This window comes from Carcharhinus amblyrhynchos, chromosome 3 (assembly GCF_965287045.1).
Source record: "Carcharhinus amblyrhynchos chromosome 3, sCarAmb.v2.hapA, whole genome shotgun sequence".
NCBI lineage: Eukaryota > Metazoa > Chordata > Chondrichthyes > Carcharhiniformes > Carcharhinidae > Carcharhinus > Carcharhinus amblyrhynchos.
Window position 1 is genome coordinate 21870081 of NC_137326.1, and position 24163 is coordinate 21894243.

General features: G+C 43.1%; 1 protein-coding gene across 2 annotated transcripts in view; it reads left to right on the forward strand.

Moving 5' to 3' along the window:
* The window catches only part of syn2b (synapsin IIb), a 348709-nt gene that overhangs the window by 42259 nt on the left and 282287 nt on the right, over positions 1–24163 (forward strand). The window contains exon 1 of one of the 2 annotated variants that reach the window (XM_080182025.1): positions 19941–20005. The exons of the other annotated variant lie outside the window; for it this stretch is intronic. Coding sequence (XP_080038151.1) covers positions 19998–20005 — 8 coding nt within the window. The 5' untranslated portion in view covers positions 19941–19997. Of the gene's footprint in view, positions 1–19940; positions 20006–24163 lie in introns of those variants that run through there. 2 annotated transcript variants of the gene reach the window in all.

Below are 24163 nucleotides of genomic sequence, written 5' to 3' on the forward strand. Positions count from 1 at the left end.
ATATTTTGGATACGATCTCATCATTAGCTCTGTCAATTTCAGTGATTCTCCATAGTGAGAAAAAGATGTTGTCCTTTTTGATATTCATTCATCTTCTAATGAGGAATAATGAGCAGCTCCTGGTTGGGAATCAACCTTTAAAAAGTAGTTGTGAAAGTATAATCATTTCAAAGTTCTGGTGTAGAATGGACATTTTAAAGGGTTGAATGTCAAGCTGCTTCAAATCTTTTGATGGCAGTGGTAGAATAGCATCAAAGGATAATTGCAATGGAGCTGCCACCTTCTCAATTCTTACTTCAAGAGATTTGTGGAGACAATAATAATAACACATCATTAAGGCTAAAGCAACATTACCTGCTGGGGTGGCATGGTGGGCGCAGTAAGAAGTCTCACAACACCAGGTTAAAGTCCACAGGTTTATTTGGAAGCAGAAACTTTCAGAGTGTTGCTCCTTCTTCACTCAACTGAAGAAGAAGCAACACTCTGCAAGTTTGAGGTACCAAATAAACCTGTTGGACTTTAACCTGGTGTTCTGAGACTTCTTATTGTGCTTACCCCAGTTCAACGCCAGCATCCCCACATGGTGGCACAGTGTTAGCACTGCTGCCTCACAGCGCCAGGGACCTGGGTTCAATTCCAGCCTCAGGTCACTGTCTGTGCAGAATTTACATGTTCTCCCCATGTCTGCATGGGTTTCCTCTGGGTGCTGCGGTTTCCTCCCACAGTCTGAAAGATTTGCTGGTTAGGTGCATTGGTCATGCTAAACTCTCTCTGTGTATCCAAACGGGTGCCAGAGTGTGGCGACTAGGGGAATCTCACAGTAATTTCATTGCAGTGTTAATGTAAGCCTTACTAATGACTAGTGAATAAATAAACTTTTACTTACTTTTTGAAAATGTAGCACAAAGTAATTTCGATCATTACATTTAGGTATATTTATCCCCGATCCCTACATTTTACAAAATCACTTAAAGTTCCTTCACTTGGAGTAAACATTACGGCGCTCGAATTTTAGAATTTTATTATATTCTGACATTGAGGGCTTTACACAACAGGAAAACACAGTTCAGACCAGTATTCTGATTTTCCCGGTTTTCACCAATGTTACATTTTAAGGTATACAAGTTCAGTTCAGACCAATATTCTTATTTCTCTGTTTTTACTATTTCTTTCATTTCTATATTTGAACAGATGAGGAAATATTCCACTCTCCAGCCATAAAGAAATTTAAATTTAGAATCATAGAAATCCTACAGTGCAGAAGGAGGCCATTTGGCCCATTGACAACAATCCTACCCAGGCCCTATCCCTGTCATCCCATGTCTTTACCCCGCTAAACCCTCCATCCTACACATCTCCGGACACTACAGGGCAATTTAGCATGGCCAATGCACCCAACCTGCACATCTTTGGAGTGTGGAAGGAAACTGGAACACCTGAGGGAAACCCAAGCAGATGCAGGGAGAATGTGCAAACCCCACCCCGAGAGTGACCCAAGCCAGGAATTGAACCCAGGTCCCTGGAGCTAGTGCTAACCACTGTGTCACTGTGCCACCCTAAGTTTAAGTCAGGAAATAGTTTTGACAGAATGTTTCAAGGTTAATCTCACAGTTGATATTTTGTATTCTACATTACTCAGTGTCATCTCTGGATGTACAGCAATCAAATAATTTTGCTTCTCACATAGCTGTGATTACAAAAGAGATAATCATTTTCTGTGTTTATTTAGATTTTCAATATCAACAGTATTTTGCTTCTGTATTAGTATTAAATATAAATTCCTGGTTCCCCAGCATCGCATTTGGGGGTTACCCCAATAATACATTGGGGAATCCCTCTTGGACCTTCTCATACTTGGGTTTTGCTGACAATTGGCAGTGGCATAGTGGTATTTTTGCTGGACTAGTAATGCAGAGACCCAGGGTAATGCCCTGGGACCCTGATTTGAATCCCACCATGGCAGATGATGAAATTTGAATTCAATTATAATCTGGAATTAAGAATCTACTGATGACCATGAAACCGTTGTCGGTTCTTGGAAAAACCCATCTGGTTCACTAATGTCCTTTAGGGAAGGAAATCTGCCTTCCTTACCTGGTCTGACTTGCATGTGATTCCAGAGCCACAGCAATGTAGTTGACTCTGAAATGCCTCAGGTTTGAGCTATAAATGCTGGCCCAGCTCACGACACCCATATCCCATGAACAAATACATTTCAAAAAGTGCTGACTTCTTCTGGACAATTGCACTGGGCTGACAACCATCCGGCTAAGATTTAAATCACAAACTTTGACGATTCTGCAAATCTTACTCTAGTAGTTACTCTGAAAGAGTTAGAAGAAAATAAATACTTCTAACTTCAGAATAACTATCTTAAAGGCCCAGTACATGCACCGCATGGAACATTTCCATCGCCAACCCAACTCCCGCTCCCGAGATCCAACTCCTCCTTCCTCCTGGGTGGCACAGTGGTTAGCACTGCTTCCTCACAGTGCCAGGAACCCAAGGTAAATGCCACTGGAGCAGCAATTTGCCAGTGAAACCCAGTCCAAGGAAGTCATGGGCCTGTATTGTGATTCTACCTGTGTAGTTTATTTGAAAACATGTTTAGAATCATTGGCTTGGATCACTGTCAGTGTGGAATTTGCACATTCTTCCATGTCTGCGTGGCTTCCTCTGGATGGTGAGGTTTCCTACCAGAGTCTGAAAGACATGCCAGTTAGGTGCATTGACCCAAACAGGCGCCGATGTGTGGTGAATAGGGGATTTTCACAGGAAATTCATTTTAGTGTTAATGCAAGCCTTACATGTGACTAATAAATAATTTTTACTTTACACTTCTGGGTCTGACTCCCGTCCGCCCTCCTTCCCAGTCCGACTCCCCCCACCGTGGTCTGATGTCCAAATCCTTACTTACCCTTGGACCTTACCTTTCAATAGTCCCTGCTTTATGGCAGCTAGTGCTGTAAAATGTGGGTGTCTTTCTCCCTTGCTGCACTCCACTGATGTGCAGCCAGTTTCTCAGTTCACTGCTCCTGACTCACTTGGCCTGAGTGAGGAAGATCAGACGAGATAAGGGCTTTGAAATTCCAGCCAAGGTAAATGCCACTGGAGCGGCAATTTGCCAGTGAAACCCAATCCAAGGAAGTCATGGGCCAGTGTTGTGATTCTACCTGTGTAGTTTATTTGAAAACATGTTTAGAATCATTGGGCAAAATGACTCCATGTGGGCATAGGACAAAATCTTACCAAAAAATGACAAGAGTGTTGATTCTGGCGTGATTAAATGGAGTGTTTCCCACCAATGGCGTCAGCGTGTTTTCGGGTCAAATCTTATGCCTCATTAGTAATCATTTCTATGCTCCTGAGTATCGGAATGTTCCCTCTGATTCACCACCCCGCAATGACTTAACTGCTGCAAGTACTGGGGAGATCAGTGCAAACGGCTTCCTGACACTTGTTCCCCAATGACTGCAGGGGATGGCGGGCAAGAAGGCAGCACTGTGATTTTCAGAGGGGACAGGGTGCTGTCATTATCCTGCTTAAGTCCTTTGGGATGGGGGATGACCTGCTACTGGTCCAGTTCAACGGGTTCTAAGATGGCTAGTAAGTTCAAACTGCGATCTCCAGACTCTGCCACATGTGGGGCATAGTGTGCTTCAAAGGTTGGGTAGATGGGTCATTTAGAGGTTTGTACTCCAAAAACCTCAGCCTTACCTCTCCCCGTGTTCTACACAAAGTGTCTTTTCCTGTCAGTCCCATCCTGAATGAGTTTCTATACTTTGGTCAATAACAAGCAGAGTCCTCTACGAATCAGTCGGAATATTTGACCTCTCAAGGGATCCTCTGAGGATGTCCCTAAAGTGTTTCTGTTGTTCTCCTGGGATTATCCTGCCCTGACCGAGTTTGGGGTAGAGCAATTGCTTTGGGAGTTTGATGTCAGGTATGTGAGCAGCATATCCCACCCAACAGAACTGGTTTAGTGTGTCCATGGCTGCCTTCATCCAAAGAAGCCTCTCAAGATTCGGAAAATGATCCACACTTCCTAAGATCTAGCCACTGATCTTTATTTATGGGGTGGGGTGTTGAGCTGTCTGAACTCGTTGGAAGAGGATGTTAATTTTAAAGGTGATTAGTAAAAGTTCCATTTCCTCATATCCTTTGGAAAAGGAGCTACCAGGCACAACAATATTGTTAACGCAATTCATAGAAACATAGAAACTAAAAGCAGGAATAGGCCATTCGGCCCATTGAGCCTGCTCAGTCATTCATCATGACAATGACTGATCATCAAAATGAAATGAATATTCTGATCCCATCTTCTCCTTTGATCCCTTTAGCCCCAAAAGCTATACCTAATTTCTTCTTAAAATCACACAATGTTTAGTCCTCAACTACTTTCTGTGGTAGTGAATTCCACAGATTCACCACACTGAGTGAAGAGATTTCTTCTCACCTCAGTCCTAAAAGGTTTACCCCTTAACTTCAAACTAGGACCCCTAGTTCTGGACTCCCCCACCCTCCATCAGGATTAATCTTTCCGAATCTACCCTGTTAGAATTTTACAAGTTTCTATGAGATCCCCTTTCACTCTTCTAAACTCCAAAGAATGCAATCCTAACCGACTTAGTCTCTCCTCATATGACAGACCTGCCATCCCAGGAATCAGCCTGGTAAACCATCACTACACTCCTTCCATAGCAAGGACATCCTTCCTCAGTTAAGAACACCAAAGCTACACACAATACTCCAGGTATGGCCTTCCCAATGCCCTACGCAATTGCCATTTTCTTCTCGGTCCCCTCTTCTCCTTAAGGTATTGATTTCTTGTTATGTGCACCAACAACCCTTGACCTCTTGTCAAAGATAGGCAAGCTGTTCATTCAATGGGGGATATCATGATCAAATAAGCTACTGATAAAATAAATCATTACACCGTCAGGGAAACTGCAATAATAATTCTTAATTAGTAATCACATGTATGTATAATGTACACTGTTTGGCTAAATTTGTAAGTAGCATTTTTAGGTTTGTATCTTAAATTACAGTGTTTAGTTCTAACATAGTGGTAAGAAGCCTCTTGTCAAGACCAGAATGTTGGGCCAGAATTAACCACCAAGATAGCAGGAGATTAATATTTAAGTGCGTGCGTAATTTCAAATGAGCAAAGATGTGCATATAAACATGAAAATTAGAAGTTGCTGTCTTATATGTGGTGTTCTACCATTGGCAATGTGGCACAGTGGTTAGCACTGCTGCCTCACAACGCCAGGGACCTGGGTTCAATTCTGGTCTTGGGTGACTGTGTGTGCAAACTTTGCATGTGCTCCCCATGTCGCATGGGTTTCTTCCCACATTCCAAAGATATGCAGGTTAGGTGGATTGGCCATGCTAATTTGCCCCTTAGTGTATGGGGACTAGCAGGGTTAATACATGGGGTCACGGGGATAGGGCCTGGGTAGGATAGTTGTCAGTGCAGTCTTGATGGGCCAAATGGCCTCCTTCTGCACTGTAAGGAGTCTATGAAATAGCATCTCACTGTGTGACTCATGCAGTGAAGTCATGCTGTGTGAAATGCATTGAATAGTGTGAAGTTACTATCATTGCATAGTAGATACAAACCTAGCTTGCCACAGAATTTTATTTTCATTATTCATTCATGGGACATGGGCATCATTGGCTGGCTAGTGTTTATGGCCCATCTCTAGTTGCCCGAGGGCAGTTGAGAGTCAACCACATTGCTGTGGCTCTGGAGTCAAATGAAGGCCAGACTAGGTGAGGATGGCAGATTTTCTTCCCTAAAGGACATTAGTGAACCAGATGGGTTGTTCCAACAATCAACAGTGGTTTCATGGTCATCAGTAGATTCTTAGTTCCAGATATTTTTTATTGAATTAAAATCCCACCATCTGTATGGCAGGGTTCGAACCCGGGTCTCTGGGACATTAGCTGGATTTCTGGATTAATAATCGAGTGATAATATCTCTAGGCCATCACCTCCCCTATGAATGGCTACTTACCCATTCTAGTATATATATCTGTTTAATGGCATGAAATGTCTTAATTACTGTGAAGCAACCTTGTTGATGCTGACAATTATCACTGGTGAGTGTGGAGAAACATCACTTCAGTTTTTAGTTGTGGTTGGATATTTTATGAAAATTATATACTTTTATCTATTTTCTTTCTCTTAATCCAGTCTTTCTTTCCTTTTCTTTATGTACCTGATTTGACTTTGAGTTGTGTATTCCAGCCTACATTTCTTGGGACAGGTTCTGTGCCGTTCATTCTACAGCCCTTCAACTGGACTGGTTAAGGAGTTGCTTGCCCCACAGTGGTTAACGCTGCTGCCTCACAGCGCCAGGGACCCGGGTTCAATTCTGGCCTTGGTGACTGTGTGGTGTTTGCACATTCTCCCTGTGTCTGCATGGGTTCCCTCTGGGTGCTCTGTTTTCCTCCCACAGTCTGAAAGACGTGCTGGTTAGGTGCATTGACCATGCTAAATTCTCCCTCAGTGTACCCGAACAGGCATCGGAGTGTGACGAGTAGGGAATTATCACAGTGGCTTCACTGCTGCATTAATATATGCCTACATGTGACACCAATAAATAAACTTTAAACTTTAAGGTGCCAGGTACTCTGCAGGTTTCTGCCCCATTTTGATGTCCCGCTTACAGCAACTTGGTGCGCAAAATCTCATTGAAATTAAACAGGCAACAGCAGGAGATATGAACAGTTGCTTAGTCACCAGCTTTGGAAAGTGCTGGTCCATTGTAATTATCTGCTTTGCATGTAGTTTCTATTGCTCAGTTATTAATGACCATACTGAGGTAGTCATACAAATCTTAGAAGACAGGGATATTGCTGTGTCCTCAAATTACGGACAGATTTCTGTAATTACCATATACCTCCTCTGGGAACAGTAATGGCCCAAATTAAACAACATTATAGTTAATATAAAACAGCAATGCAAGTTTTGTTGTAGCTGGGTTAATGCACCACATTATGATTTTCCCCTCTGGTGTGGAATATAAAATATTACTTCATTCTGTGTCATTATTTCACATCAGCTCTTTTTTTTCCAATGTCTCATCACCTTGTCCTAAATCCAATTCTGAAAGGTAGCTTATGTGACAGTTTAACTTTTGAAATCTGAATCTCGGCTATATTCTGAATGTGGGACAGCAGTTATTTAAAATGCAAAACATCTGAGGGTTTTATTCTCCTTGTCAGGATTAAATTATACAGTAGCCTGGTGTTTGCGCTGTGCAGTGAAGCATTGGCTCCCACCACTGACCTCAGAAGTAAGTTTCGCTGAGATCTGGCAATCTTTCTGGTGAACATCTTATCGGGGTACAGTGCACTGCAACTGATTGTAGCTTTCTTTACTGGGGAATTCCCTGCATCAATCATAGAATCCTACAGTGCAGAAGAAGGCCATTTGGCCCATCGAGTCTGCACCAACCACAATCCCACCCAGGCCTGTAACCCCACAAATTTTTCCTGTTAATCCGCCTGACACTAGGGTCAATTTAGTATGGCCAATCTGCCTAACCCACAATCTTTAGAGTGTGGAAAGAAATCAGAACACCTGGAGGAAACCCATGCAGACATGGGGAGAATGTGCAAATTCTACACAGATGCTGATCCAAGCTGGGAATCGAACCTGGGTCGCCAGTGCTGTGAGGCAGCAGTGCTAACCACTGTGCCACCGTGCCATCCTATGAAGCTGGACTGACATCCTTAATCTGTCCAAGCAACCCCAATTGCATATAAACAATCTCACAGAGACCCAACTAGTGAAAAAAATAATTTAACATATTACAACGTACGGTAACAGTTTTTTTTTACATAGAGCAAATTAATCATGGAGCAAAGACCTGGGTTAAAGCTGATATGTTCTGCAAATCCTTTCTAACAAATTCTTGTAAAAAAAAAAATAGTTTAAAATAAATCTACTTAATAACCACTCAATGAAATTCCACCGGAATGAAATAACTATTTTCAGTTTTGTTCAGCAATAGTTACTACTGACATTGCCCCTTTAAAAAACAGTTCCAATTGGTTAATGAGGTTTCCTACAGCAATGTAGGGGCAATAAGGTTGAAGTTGCTGCTGATTCAATGATTGCTGGCTTTGGTAGTGGTGTGGGTGGGTGGGTGGTTGGTGGGGTGGGGTGAGGTGGATGGTGAGGGGTAATTTGATTTGAGAGTGTTTATGACAGCAAATGCTGACAGTTCACTATCAATGCCCATCCACTTCCCAACCAAATCCCTACAAAATCCAGGTCAATGTCATTGAAAATTGAGAAATATGTTATACATCCAAAACAGTATTTTGTTCTTTAATTGATATTGCATATTACCAAAGTGGATATTAATTACTCTGTCACTGCACATTTGCAATATGAGCTGATTATTTCAATTCTTCAGATCTTCCAATGCTTTTAGTATAATGGAATTAATTGTCTCAGTATTTGGGTTTAGTGTAGTTGTTGCAGATTCTTAATCATGGAAGTTGCTTGAGACTGCTAATCATTTCATTAAGAGTTTTTAATTGAAGGAAAAAAGCTTTGAAAAGAGTCATCTGGACTTGAAACATCAGCTATTTTTTCTCCTTATGGATACTGCCAGACCTGCTGAGATTTTCCAGCATTTCCTCTTTCGGTCTTTAATTGAAGCCCTCACGTCACAGAAAACAGAATATTGTTTCATCTGGTTGGTCTGACAACATTTGGATAAAGAAGTGGCTTATTTATTTCCATAAATAAGAATATGGTTCATTATTTTATTTCTCTTGTGAATTCTGGCCATTTTGTTGTGAACTGGAACATGATTATATGAGTGTTTTGGCTCACAAAGCATGAAAGAAAGGAGAACACAGCACGTTAAAGGAGTTACGCTAACATCAGCCATCAGTGAATGGCAAGGTGGTTAGCACTACTGCCCCATAGCATCAGGGACCCAGGTTCAATTCTGGCCTTGGGTCACTGTCTGTGTGGAGAATGCACGTTCTCCCTGTGTCTGTGTGGGTTTCCTCCAGGTGCTCTGGTTCATAGTCCAAAGATGTGCAGGCTAGGTTGATTGGCCATACTAAATTGCCTCTTAGTGTCAGAAGGATTAGCAGGGTAAATGTGAGGGGTTATAGGAACAGGATCTGTGTGGAATTGTGGTCAGTATGAATTCAATGGGCCAAATGGCCTCCTTCAGTACTGTAGAGATTCTATGATCATAGAAGAATCTCAAAGTAAGTCTAAAGTAAGTGAGATGCTGTGGATGTTGGAATCTGAAACAAGAACAGAGAAAAAAATCCGCAGGTCTGGCAGCATCTGTAAGGAGAAAGAAACAGAGCTAACGTTTTGGGTCTGTTTAACTCTTCATCAGAATTAAAGAGAAAGAAAATGTGTTACATATTAAACTGTAGCTGGGAGAGATTGCCACAAAGATGTAGCAAACTTAAGAACAAGAGACCGATGGCCTGGTGTGGGGAGGACAGGAGTGGGTGAGCAGCAGCCTCTGGATTCAACAATAAGTTCAACAACTTCAGACTGTGACATTTTTCATCCATCTTAAATCTTTTTCTTAAACACCCCATTCATTTGTTGTCTCAATGTCTAAACCCTCCCTGCCCTCAAACACCCCCTGCCACACCAAGCCATCTTTACTCCACACACATCTGCTCATTTTTTCAGTATTCTCTATTCAAAGTGAGTCCAGCTGACTATAGAGAGGAAGAGCTTTTGTTTTGAACTGCTGTTCCTTTTTTAAAAAATTATTTATTAGTGTCACAAGTAGACTTATATTAACACCGCAATGAAGTTACTGTGAAAATCCCTTAGCCGCCATATTTCGTGCCTGTTTGGCTACACTGAGGGAGAATTTAACATGGTCAATGCACCTAACCTATATAACCTCCATTTAACTCTGCTACATAAAGAGAGATTATAGAACTTCATAGTGACTTCAATAACCTCATGATGTCTCAAAGCAGTAGGCAGTTAACAGGCCACCTCTGAAGCGTGGACACTGCTGTTAAATAAGCAAGAATGGGGGACCAGTCTGCACATTGCAACATCTTGCAACCAGCACTGAGATGAATGACAAGCAATCTGTATTTTGTTATAGTAGTTAGTGTGATAAATGTTGGTCAGGAGACTTTCCTGTTTATTCTTTGAAGAATGCCATGGGATTTTCTTTTTAGTCTATCTTTTCATCCAACAAAATGCTCTGTCCTGTGAAATCAGAGCTTCAATTAAAGACTCCTAATGAAATGATTAGCAGTCTCAATCAACTTCTACGATTAAGAATCTGCAACAACAACAACACTAAACCCAAATGCTGAGAAAATTAATTCCATTATACTAAAAGCATTGGAAGATCTGAAGAATTGCAATACTCAGCTCACGATGCGTATGTGTAGCGACAGGGAGTAATTAATATCCACTTGAAAACATGCTAAAGAAATTAAAGAATGAAATGCTGTTTTGGATACGTGAACTCAGTCTTAAGTGACAGTGACCTGGATTTTGTAGTGATTGATAGTAAATCATCGAAATCCTATAGTGCAGGAGGAGGCCATTTGGCCCATCAAGTCTGCACCAACAACAATCCCACCCAGGCTCTATCCCTGTTATCCCACACATTTACCCCGCTAACCTACACATCCCAGGACACTAAGAGGCAATTTATCATGGCCAATCAACCTAATTTCCACATCTTTGGCGTGTGGGAGGAAACCGGAGCACCCGGTGGAAGCCCACACAGACACAGGGAGAAGGTGCAAACTCCGCACAGACAGTCACCCAAGCTGGGAATTGAACCCAGGTCCCTGGAGCTGAGGGGAAGCAGTACTAACCACTGTGCCACTGTGCTCTGAGCTGTCAGCATTTGCTGTCATCTCCCCTCCCCACCTAACCACAGGTCCAAGATGCAATCCTGAGCTTGTGATCTCTGAGTGCTCTGAGAAAGCTGCGCTGCAGAGGTCCCCCTGCCTCTCACCCCTTACCGCCTCCCACCCCTGCTCCAAAAACCACCCATCCATCACACACCCACTACCGAAGCCTACTATCAGGGTTTTTTTCTAAATAGAAAATGCAATATAGCATTAACCAGTAAGGGATGGGGTACTGATAAAACACAATGTAGTCAGTCAGTAGTTACTCGATGCTGACACTAAGGTGAAAAATTCTCCATCCTTCAGCATTGCGATCCTTCAATTTTCTGGCATTAATTTAGCTGCTGTAAGGGAGTTGACTTCTTTTTAAAATAAGAAGCTGCAATCGGGCATTTTGCCTTCCTGACCGAGCAGGCTTAGTGAGGGTTTCCGTGGGATGACGGGAGATTCATTTTCAGCGTGACATGGTCAACTTGCTGTTCCCAGGTAGATAATAAATAAATTGTTGGTGTAAGTAATTGCTTTGACACCTCTTGTAAATCATTTGCGTTTTCAATAGCATCTAATTCACGGGCCTATAAACTTAAGAGATTTTACTCTGTTGTTTTTAACTAAGGTTTATGTAACAAAATGGAAGCATTGTCCATCTGCGCATAATAGGTATGTTAAACTTAACAACTGTGCGTCATTTTGAGTGGCTTCTTCGTTGAGTTCCAGAATTTTAATATGGCCTTTATTGCAGCTCCTAACATTTACAAAAGCTTCTCTTCTACTATGTTAGAATATTAATTTCTTTAGAAAAATTTAAATAATGTGCTCTTCAACAGTACAAAGGATATTGCGCTATTAATAGTTGTATTCATTAGAATTCACCAATTCTTTTCATTGTTATATTTTTAATCCTTTTGGTTTTTCTGACAATCCATTTCTAACAGCACTCAGCAAGGGATATATGTGCTTCTTCAAATTTTGAGCCTATAGAAAGCACAGTCAAACTTGACTGCTATTTCCAATTCCATCCCACAGTAAGACATAGATCCTCTGACCGGTAGGCTGTACTTTCTTAGTGGGGCGGTGAATTTGTCAGTGAATCAGGCACCACAGCACATTCAGGAGATCTTGCAGAACACTGGGCCCCACTTAATCTGATGGGAAGATCAATTCACCCTTACCAAAGTGAAACTGCATCCCGAGTCAAGCAAAGTTCACTTTGGACATGCAAGTGGACTTGGTCAGGGGTGTGAAGCAAGAGGAATTGTTTCAGTTTTCCAGTAAGGTTTTAAAACAAGTTTACGTTTATTTATTAGTGTCACAAGTAGGCTTACATCAACACTACGATGAAGTTACTGTGAAAATCCCCTAGTTGCCACACTCCAACACCTGTTTGGGTACACTGAGGGAGAATTTAGCATGGCCAATGTACCTAACCAGCACGTCTTTCAGACTCTGGGAGACATGCTGACATGGGGAGAACATGCAGATACTGCACAGGCAATGGGCCCAGTTTTACTATTGCGTTGCGAAAATGGGTGCGAAAACTTAGTAAAGTCGGGTGGGAGGCAATTAGTGTGATCTGCGCAGGTGCCCACTTTACCGAGGCCCAATCCGAACTGTGCCTGAAATGGACGCAATGGCAATTTAAATGAATTTGCATGTATTTAAATTGAATTAATGGGCTGCCTGCCCAACTTTACCATCACTTCCCCCTTTACCACCGCATTCGTGCATCCAGGTTCGGTGTGAAACAGACTTGCTCGGTAAAGGTCTGTTTCGGGCACCACAGCTCCTGAAGGGTAAGTTCAGAGCTTCCAGTGGCTCTCTAACTCAGATCGGTGACGGGGGGAGAAGGGAGGTGGGCCAGATCATTCTCTGGGGGGAGGGAGGAGGCGGGCCAGACCACTCTGTGGTGGGGGGGATCAGGGAGGAGAGAGGCCAGATGGTTCTCTGGAGGAGGGGAGGCCAGATTGTTCTCTGGTGGGATAGAGGGAGGAGGGTCAGCTGTATCTCTGGTGGGGAGGTGCGGGGCTGGGAGAGAGGAGGGAGGTCATATCATTCTCTGGTGGGGGAGGGAGGAGGGAGGCCAGACCACTCTCTAGTGGGGGGAGGGGGGAGGGAGGCCAGATGGTTTTCTGGTGGGGGCGAAAGGGGAGGAGGGAGGCCTGATTATTCTCTGGTGGGGGGGTGGGGAGCGGCAGGCCAAATGGATCTATGGTGGAGGGGGTAAGAAGGCAGGGGTGGGAGGGACTGCTGCCTTTTTATGGGTGATTGAGGGGGAGGGGGCTCTGCTGCCACTCTGTGGGCGATCGGTGGAGGGGAATGGGGGAACTGCTGCAACTGTGTGGGCAAACGGTGGGGGAGGGAAGTGGGGCAGAGGGTTGCGATTGGTCTGGGTAGTGGGAGGTGGGTAGATTGGGAGACAATTATGTTGTGGGGATGGGGCAATGTCTGTGGGGGCCATCGCTTCCACTTTTCGCTCCTGGGTCGCTTTATCCGCTCTTTGCGGCCCGAGCACGTATTTAAAATTTCTTTCGCTGCACGTGCGCAGTTCCAAGCTCCGATTTGGAGCTGCAGTGTTTCAGGCATGCTAAGCCCTGCCCACAGCACAATTCAGGCTCGTGATTTTTTTTTTTCAGGCTAGTTGCATATGGGGGTATCTGAGAGCAGTTTCCCAAGTCAGATCTGAATTGCGCCCAGATTCAGCACCTAGAATCAAAATGGTAAAATCAGGCCCAATGACTCAAGCTAGGAATCGAACCCGGGTCCCTGGTGCTGTGAAGCAGCAGTGCTAACCACCGTGCCACCGTACCACATTCCCAATATTAGCTTATGTGGGACTAACTATGAAGCATTTCATGTAACTGGTGACTCAACCCAGCTCTTTGCAAACTCTATGAACTCTCCGTGCACTCTTTTATACTGAGAGCAGTCCCTGCCCAAGGGACCCGGTTAAGACTATCTCTTAGAAAAGCACAATATTGTGAAGTATTGCATTTACAAAGATAAACGGGCGAGTTGTTGAAAAACGTCTGCTGGGATTACCATTGTGATTATTTGTCTTGTCTGAAGATTGTGAGAAACTAGTTGGTGGTGGAAGGAAATGAGATTCTGAGGCCAAAAAATTGAATGTGTTCAAGAAGTAGTTGGATATAGAGCTTGAGGTGAAGGGGATCAAATGATATGTAGGGGGAAGGTGGGATCAGGCTGTTGAGTTGGGTGATCAATCCTGTCAGCAGCTCATCTCCTGGGATTCCCAGCGGCGTGGGAGAGTTTCAGTGGGATTTCCTATTCCTGATAGTGGCAGGACCAGCATATGGGGTGCAGCTTTCTGTTGCTGAGGGCAGGCCAGAGAATCTCGCCCATTGAGTTACGTTGAGCGAGGTGAGCGAGTGTTGTGTCAGTGTGTCCACGGAGGGAGGAGGGAATTTGGGCAGCAGCAAGAGAATGGGATCTTCCCCTCTCCTCATCCCCTCCTTCCCTCCCTCCCTCCTTTTTTCCCTTCCAGAGCTCTCCAACAATGAATCGATGCAAGCTGTAGCATGGAGACAGCCTTTCTTTTCTATGCAGAACAGATAATAAAAAGATATAACACAAAACCTGAAGGGTTTTGTTGCAACCTGGGTTGTAAGCATTGAATGTTCCCCCCCAATTATGTATTTACTGTCACCATGTGTATATGGTGCAAAGTGCAGAACATGAGGCAATCGCTGGTAGTCTGCACAGTGTTATCAATAAGTAATAGGAGGGAAATTTTCCTGTCAAATTTACAATATTGCACAATTCTGCTAAACTATAAATTGTACCCTCTGTGTATTACTGGTGGTAGGATCATCTATAAGGCACAGTCAAGTGTTATATTGTTCCTGCTCTGAATAGTACTGACCTATGCAAGGTGTGCTATAATTTTACCAAGTCCTTTCTGTGATTGTTTAATGAATTGATTGGTGAATCTTCAAAGGGAAAGAATAACATATATGAATGAAGGAGAGGGTTAAGGGGGTTGGGGGTGGAGGGATGGGCAGGGGGATGGGAGGTGGGATGGGGTGGATCGGGGGGCATGCAGAGATGACAGACTTGCAGACGGGAGAAGCACTGGGATCCAGGACTTCTCACCCTTGCCCTGTCCACAGCTAACCCAGTGGCACAGTGGTTAGCACTGCTCCCGGGGCCCGGGTCTCATTCCCGGCTTGGGTCACTGTCTGTATGGAGTCTGCACATTCTCCCCATGCCTGCATGGGTTTCCTCCGGGTGCTCCGGTTTCCTCCCACAGTCCAAAGGTGTGTGGGTTAGGTTGATTGGACATGTTAAATTGTCACTGTCAGGGGGACCAGCATGGTCAATACGTGAGGTTACGGGGATATGGACTGGGTAGGATTGTGGTCGGTGCAAACTCGATGGGCCAAATGGCCTCCTTCCACACCACAGTGATTCGATGAGGGAGTAAAAGACAGTATCAAATTGAACAATTCTGTAAAGGTTGCTGGTGGGTTAGAAAATTCGACAACTTTGATAAACCAACAAGAAGATAAATAGGGAGAAATTAGAGTATGAGAGAAAATTAGCGAGAAATATAAAAACAGTAAGAGTTTCTACAAGTAGTTAAAAATGAAGAGTAACTTAAGTGAGCGATGGTTCTCTGGAGGGTGAGTCTGGGGAATGAATAATGGAAAAGAAATGGAAATAGTGGAAACAGTGAACAGGTATTGTGTATCACGCTTCACTGTAGAAGATACAAAAAAAATCCCAAAAATACTTGAAAAATGAGAGCTAAAAGAATCGGAGGAAAAAACGATCACAATCATCAGGGAAAATGTGCTGGGAAAACTACTAGAGCTAAAGACTAATAAATCCCCAGGAGCTGATAGCCTATACCATGGAGTCTCAAAAGAAATGGTTGCAGACATAGTGTATGCAGTGGTTGTGAATTTCCAAAATTCCTGAGACTCTGGGAAGGTCCCAGTGGATTGAAAAATAGTTAATTTAATACCCACTTTCTAGAAAGAAGAGAGAAAGAAAGAGCACGAGAGGCCAGTCAGTTGAAACTTTATTATAAGAAAAATGTTGCAATCCATAACTAAGGAGATTATAGTGAGATATTTAGAAAAGTCATGAAGTAACCAGGCAGTCAACATTGTTTTGCGAAAAGGAATCACGTTTGACTAATGTATTAGAGTTCTTTGAGGAAGTAACAAAGTGAAACTTTAAAAGGGAACTAGTACTTGGAGGGGCAAAGGGCATTCAATAAGGTGGCACATCAAAGGTTACCACTCGTAAGAGCTCATGGAGTGGGGGAAACATGTTAGCATGAATAGAGGATGAGTTAACTGACAAGAAACAGAGTAAAGATAAATGGGTCATTCTCAGCATGACAGGGTATGATTAGTGAAACCCCACATGGATCAGTGCTGAGGCCTCAACTATTTACAACCTACATCAATAACTTGGATGAAGGGACTGAATGTTTGGTTGCTGAATTTTCAGGTGACATAAGGGTGGGTAGGAAAATAAGTGGCAAGAAGATATAAAGGGTTGCAGAGGGATATAGATAGGTTAAATGTATGGGCAAAAAGAATTCAGATGGAGTATAAGATGGGAACAAGTGAACACTTTGGAAGGAAGAATGGAAAAGAAAAATATTATTTAAATTGAGAGAGACTGAGCAGGCATGCACCAGGACATGATGTGGATATGTCCCTTCGTCAGGTCATTCACCTGACGAAGGGACAAACCCCGAAAGCTTGTGAGTTTACTATCAAATAAATCGGTTGGACTTAAACCTGGTGTTGTCAGACTCTTTATTGTATGTACCAGGACACCCAGAGGGATCTGGGTGTCCTGGTACATGCATTACAAAGTGTTAGCATGCAGGCACAACAAATGATCAGGATGGTTAAGGAAATATTGTCAACTATTGCAAGGGGAATGGCATTAAAAAGTTGAGATATTTTGCGCCAGTTGTATAGGGATGTAGTGAAACAAGATTGAAACACTATAGCTTTTGTCTCCTTACTTAAGAAAGAATAAAATTACATTAGAAGCAATTCGGAAACTTAATTCTGGTGTGAGGGGTTATCCTATGAGGAAAAGTTGAACAGGTTGTGTCTATACCCAATGGAGTTTAGAAGAATAAGAGGTGATCTTATTGAAACATATAAGATCCTTGACAGTGTGGAACTGTTACTATTTAAGGGTGAGATGATAGTTTCAAAATAAGAAGTTTCCTGTTTAGGAAGGAGATGAAGAGAACTATTTTTCTGTTAGGAGTTTGGTAGCCTGTGGATTTCACTTCCTCAGAGAGCAGTGGTGGCTGGATCTTTGATTTTTGATTTGATTTATTATTATCACATACATTAGTGTACAGTGAAAAGTATTGTTTCTTGCGTGCTATACAGACAAAGCTTACCGTTATAGAGAAGGAAACAAGAGAGTGCGGAATGTAGTGTTACAGTCATAGCTAGAGTGTAGAGAAAGATCAACTTAATGCAAGATAGGTCCATTCAAAAGTCTGATGGCAGCAGGGAACAAGCTGTTCTTGAGTCAGTTGGTACGTGACTTCAGACTTTTGTATCTTTTTCCCAAAGGAAGAAAGTGGAAGAGAGAATGTCAGGGGTGCTTGGGGTTCTTAATTATGCTGGCTGCTTTACCAAGGCAGCGAGAAGGGTAGACAGAGTCAATGGATGGGAGGCTGGTTTGCGTAATAGATTGGGCTACATTTACAACCTTTTATAGTTTCTTACTGTCTTGGGCATAGCAGGAGCCATACCAAGCTGTGATACAACCAGAAAGAATGCTTTCTATGGTGCATCTATAAAAATTGGTCAGAATCATTAAGTATATTCAAGGCTGAGTTAAATAGATTCTTAATTGACAAGGGAGTCGGAGGCAGTATATATATAGACAAAGACACAATTGCGAGATAATTAAGGATTGGAATCTGTAATTATTTTGCAATTGTGTCTTTGTTTATATATGCCAGGTTTGTGAACCTCCCTCCACTCACCCGATGAATGAGCAGTGCTTCAAAAGCTTGTGATTCTAAATGAAACTGTTGAACTTTAACCTGGTGTTGTGAGATTTCTTACTGTGCCCACCCCAGTCCAATGCCGGCATCTCCACCTCATGATAGAGGGCGCATAGGAAAATAGAGTTGAGGCCATATTTAGATCAGCCACAATTTTAGCAAATGGCAGAACAGGCTTGAGGAACCCCTAATGAGTGCCTAATTTATACGTTCATATATGTATCTGGTCCTTCAAAAAGCTACATGCACAGATTATTTCAAAAACGCTGTTAGGAAAGCACAGTATGAAAGAAAAAAAATCCAGAAGAAGCTGACTAAAACAAAATCTCATTAACTTTTGGCACAGGCTAGAAATGGAAAATAGTGTCTGTCAGATCAGATTTCTTCTGCTGACTGTATTATGCATTAATATAAACTTGTGTGGAAATGCATTAATTTAAACTTGTTTCCATTTAGTATATGTTTCTAATTTGCTAAGAATATCAAAACATTGCTAGACAAAGGGCTGGATTCAATGCAGCCAGTCTTGACAGGAACCATGGTGACCAGGCCTACCCACTGACAGGAGATGCCCCACCCCATGTCAGTCTCCCAGCGGCACCAAATCCTCCCCTACTTAGGTTGGGCAGCAGAAGGGGCTGACACCGTCTGCCAGTAGCTGGGTATTAATTCGGCTTATAAACAAGCCAATTGCCATCTGGTATCCCTGAGTTCATGGCAACTTAATGGTGGCTGAGGGACTAAAGGAAGCCACACAGCTTTGAGTCGCCAGACTACTACCCAGGAACCTTATCAGGTTTGCTCACAGTCTTTGGGAAGGCGTTCCCTGACATCGGGAAGTGGAGGTGAGCAAAAAGTTCCTTCCTTCCCTTGCCACTGACCTTCCTGTCCCCTCTTCCATGACTCTTATACCACGATCCTCATCCCACTTTCGTTTACCTTTGTGTCTGAGATTCCATGATGCTTCTGGGCTCCACGTATGTTGGCACTAGTTGTATGAGGAGCTGCCAGCCTCACTTGACAGTTTTCAGCAGGTGGGACTCGTGTCGTCAAGGCTCTTAATCCCAGCGAAGGCCCAAGGGTGGCTTTTTAATTGCTTAAAAGGCACATGATTCTGTTGGGCCTCCCCCATGGAACTGACTGTAGAATCATAGACTCTACAGTGCAGAAGGAGGCCACTTGGCCCATCGAGCCTGCACTGACAACAATCCCACCCAGGTCCTGTCCTATCCTGTAAACCTACATATTTACCCACCTGACCTTCCTGACATTCAGGGGCAATTTATCATGGCCAATCAACCTAACCCGCGATCTTTGGACTGTGGGAGGAAACTGGAGCACTGAAGGAAATCCATGCAGATACAGGGAGAATGTGCAAACTCCACACAGATAGTCACCCAAGAGCAGAATTGAACCTGGGTCCCTGGCACTGTGGGGTAGCAGTGCCAAACACCGTGCCACCATGCCTTCTGTGCTGTGATGATGGTTCCCCGGTGATTTTCTGACCAGTGGGCAGTGCCCTGTTGGTCCGACAGTGTTGTCGTTGCTTGGGTCAGCTGTGTCAGCTCCTGATATTATTGCAGTCACGTATGAGAGAGTGTGGAAAAGGTCACCTGGCAATGAGAAAAGTCAAAGAATGACATTAAGTTACAGTGGTTTCTGATTTCATACTTGTTTCCATTATTGCGAGGGAATCCTTTCATTCCTCACGAATAGCGTGATCCTGGGTCTGGAAATATACAAGGAAACACCCCTGCCACTTCTAACACAACGTACTGGGACTCCAGATAGCTATCTTCCAAAAACCCCAGTGAGGATTGGAGCTGTTTCTTATTGATCAGAAAAGGTTAATCCCAATGAGGAAGTCACACTCATTTGCACAAGTGACAATGTTTTCAACTGTTTGGATGCTTTTGGGGAGAAAAGAGCCATACATAATTTTATTATAATAAGATCATGTGCGAATAAACCATCTTGAAAAGATTTATATCATCTTTGTACCTTTTTGTGTTTTTCAGAAACTATACTTTCTCATAGCGGAATTCTTCAAAGTCCAGGGGAGCAAATACATTTTGTAGAAAATCATATGAAAAAGTATGTAAATATCTCTTTGAAATGTGGGATCATAGAATTAGCCCATCGAATCTGCACCGACCACAATCCCACCCAGGCTCTATCCCCATAACCCCATGCATTTACCCTAGTTAGTCCCCCTGACACTCGGGGAAATTTAGCATGGTCAATCCACCCAACCAGCGCATCTTTCAGACAATGAGAGGAAGCCAGAGCACCTGGAGGAAACCCTTGCAGACATGGGGAGAACATGCAAACTCCACACAGAGAGTGAGCCAAGCTGGGAATCGAACCCAGATCCCTGGTGCTGTGAGGCAGCAGTGCTAACCATTATGCCACTGCGCTGCCCCTTGGATCCCCAAGTTGTTTGGAACTTGTATGACTAAACACAAATTACCAAGAGTGTCTTTTGCTCTTATGTTCCCATGATTTGGAGTGTCTTGTTCTACAGGGTTAACGTGGGGATCTGGAGAAAAGCGGACATCCAAAGATGAGAAGGTAGTGAAATGGAGAAGGATGGAGTGTGTCAATTGGGGAGAAAAGGAGAGCAATTAAAATGTTCTCAGGTGGTAGAAGAGGATAGGTCGCGAGTGAACGTCATCCAAGAATATGTAACAGGATTGGATTGGCCATATTTTAAGATAGGAGGACTTTCTGAAGGATGTAATTGAAGGAAGATTAGAGGAATGTAAACCAAGAGGGAGAAATGATGATGTTGTAATTGAAAATTAAAAACCCCTCGAAGCAATTGAAGAAGAAAGGGCAAGTAAAGAGCAGAAGAGCCGCCCTTAGACACATCACTTTTTTATATAAAGGTGAGAAACATTGGCTGGAACTTTCTGACTATTCATGCCGTCAGCATCTTCCGATCCCACTGATGGCGTACCCTCACCATAGGTTTCCCGGTGCGTGGGGTGCAGTCAATGGGAAATGCCATTGACAGCGGTGGGACCAGATGATCCTGCCACTGTTGAACGGCACACCACCTCCCTCGGTGAGCAATAAGCAGCAGCAAGGCCAGAAAATTCATTGCCTAACACTCGTTACTTAGCAAAAAAGATATTGGCTATTGAATGGCGACACTTTGTAAGGAAATTGTGACTAAAAATTATAATGAAACAAATGCTTGCTAATTGTGAGCGTGCATGTTAATTAATTACATTTCCTGGGAAGGTAAACTTATTCTGAAGCAGTTATTGACATTGTAAAGGGTTGATGTGCTCTTTCCAACCTTAGGAATTTTTGTTATGTAAATGTTCAAAAAAGTGAACAAAAAACAGGTGAGAGGAGTTGATGTACAGATCTAATTGAAAGGTGGGACAGGCTCGAACAGCAATATTTCTGTTATGGCTGGACATTGAGACCATTACACCTTAAGGCCATCAGAAGTCGGAGCATATGCAGGCAGTTCGGCCCATCAACTCTGCTGTGCTATTTAATACATCATGATTGACCTGACATGATACTCCTCAACTCTACTCTCCTGCCTTATCCCCATAACTTTTGATTCCCTTACTGATTAAAAGTCTGTCCATCAGAGCTTTGAACACTCTTAACAACCCAGTCTCTACAGCCCTCTGCGGTAAAGTATTCCACAGATTCACCACCTTCTGAGGCAAGGCATTCCTCCTCATCTCTGTCTTAAATGGGCAACCTCTTATGCCCTCTGGTTTTAGACTCCCCCACAAGTGAAACAATCTCTCAGCATCTACCTTGTCAAGCTCCCAATAAGGTCTCTTCTCATTCTTCTAGACTCCAGTGACTACAGGCTCAGCTTACACGAACTCTCCTCATAAGAAAATCCATCCATACCTGGGATCAACCTAGTGAATTTTCCCTGCGCTGCCTCCAATGTCAGTGTATCTTTCCTTAGGTAAGGGGACCAAAACAGTATTCCAGGTGTGGTCTAACTTGTGGCTTGCACAGTTTTAGCAAGACTTTTCTTTTTTTATATACTCGATTCCATTTGAAATAAAGGCCTGCTTTCTCTGTTACCTGCTGAACTGGCATGCTAGGGTTTTGTAATTTATGCACAAGGACGCCCAACTCCCTCTGTGCTGCAGCTTTCTGCAGTCTTTCCCCATTGAAACAATATTCAGCTCCTTTATTCACCCTACCAAAGTACATAACGTCACATTTTCTGATGTTATATTCTGAGTTTTTGCTCACCTTATCGATAGAGCAGGGCAGCATAGTGGCACAGTGGTCAGCACTTCTGTCTCACAGCATAAGGGACACGGATTTGATGCCAGTCTTGGATGACTGTCTCCATGTTCTCCCCGTGTCTGCATGTGTTTCCTCCCAAACTCCAAAGATGTGCAGGTTCGGTGGATTGCTCATGCTCACTTGCCCCTGAGTGTCCCAAGATGTGTAGGTTAAAGGGGATTAGCATGGTGTCAAAGGGCATAGAGCAGGGGGTGGACCTGGGTAGGATATTCTGTCGGAAAGACAATGCAGGCTCGATGGGCTGAATGGCCTCCTGCGCTGTAGGGATTCTATAATTCTATGAACTTCTTTAATTTCCTATTAAAATGCACATTGCTCATGCAGCAGCAATAATTAGAAGGTGCAATATTGAATACTTGATTTAAACACTGGCTGTGGTCGTTATTAGATTTATTTGAGGGTTTGTCACTTGGTTTTCAGAAATCAATGTCTTCCTGGATGAACAATGCGAAGAACCATAAGCTGAAATACAGACTAACAGCCGTTCCTCTGTGAAACTCAAACAAAGTGGAATCCGCAACATGATATAGAAAGATGAGTGGGAGGGAAGAAGTTATTTTGAATATGGAGAGTAATATTGTCTAGGAGATGGAATGCACTTGCAATAGAACTCAGATCAATCCCAGAATATTAGTAACAGGGGAGTTCTAGGTTGCAAAATAAATCAGTTGTATTGGTTAAATGGCAGGTGTTCAAATGCAGCATTACAATCTTTCCGTCAGTCTGTCTTTCTCTCTCTCCCTCTCACTCACTCACTCACTCTCTCTCTCTCTCTCTCTCTCTCTCTCTCTCACACACACACACACACACACACACACACACACACACACACACACACACACACACACACACACACATTAACATACAATTTTTAATGACTCATTTTTAGCAGCATAAAGACTCGGGGGAAAATGCAGCAAAATAATCCTGTCTGGTGTGTTTAAAAACTACAGAATTTTTAGTTCCTTGGCAAATATAATTCTGTAATGAAGATTATTACAGGAACCAGTAACTCGACTGCTAAAATCTAATTTTGTTCTGTTTTGAATTAAAAATGTACAGATGATGGAGAAATGATGGCAGGAATTAAAACATGAAGCGATGCATATTTTAAATCATCCTGGCATGTTACCAGGATGAAAGACTACTTTCACATTCACTTCTTTGCCCATGTCCCTCTCCCCAGGGGTTATACTTACCTTTGTGTCTCTGGAGCGATCCCCTCAACAGGATTATGATTGGCCAAACCTGTTGCCCATTGTGGGCATGAGCCTGGTTTACGCTGCCAGTGAGTGCAGGGAAAATCAGAAATCGTGATCTCACCAGCGAGATTTGCCATTTCTGGATTTTGTGTCCCCGCCAACAATCCTGCTCGTGCAGAGTACAGGCTCAAGATCCTGACCAGCACCTCTGACAATGCAGCACTCCCTCAGTAGTGCACTGGAATGTCAGCTTTTTGATTTTTGTCCTCAAGCCCTTGAGTAGCAGGGATTTAATTGGAACACCATGCCCATTGCTGGAAAACCCACCACGGCAGGACCAGGAAGTCTCAGCACTGGAGAGAGACCTGAGCCCAGAGACTATGCATCAGACAAGCTGCTGCCAATTGGGCCATAGTTGACACTACAAACAATCAGAAAAGTTTCATTCAATCACATTAAATGGAGTGCTTGCTAATAGGTGTTCGTAAATTTCACTCTCTATGTATATACTGCAGCCAACTCACTATCCTAACTGTAAGGATATTCAAAGCAAAGTAGGAAATGCATCAGGAAGGGCAAGGAGAGGTGAGAGAGAGAGGTGATTGTGGAAGTGCTAAGAAAATGATACTGGAAATATTTTTATATTAAAGCTGTGTTGTGCTTTTAGATTTTTAGGTGCAATTCTACAATACATTCAGTTTTATGTGCATGCATGAAGCATTGAACATTTGGTTGGTCTAAACATTGAAAT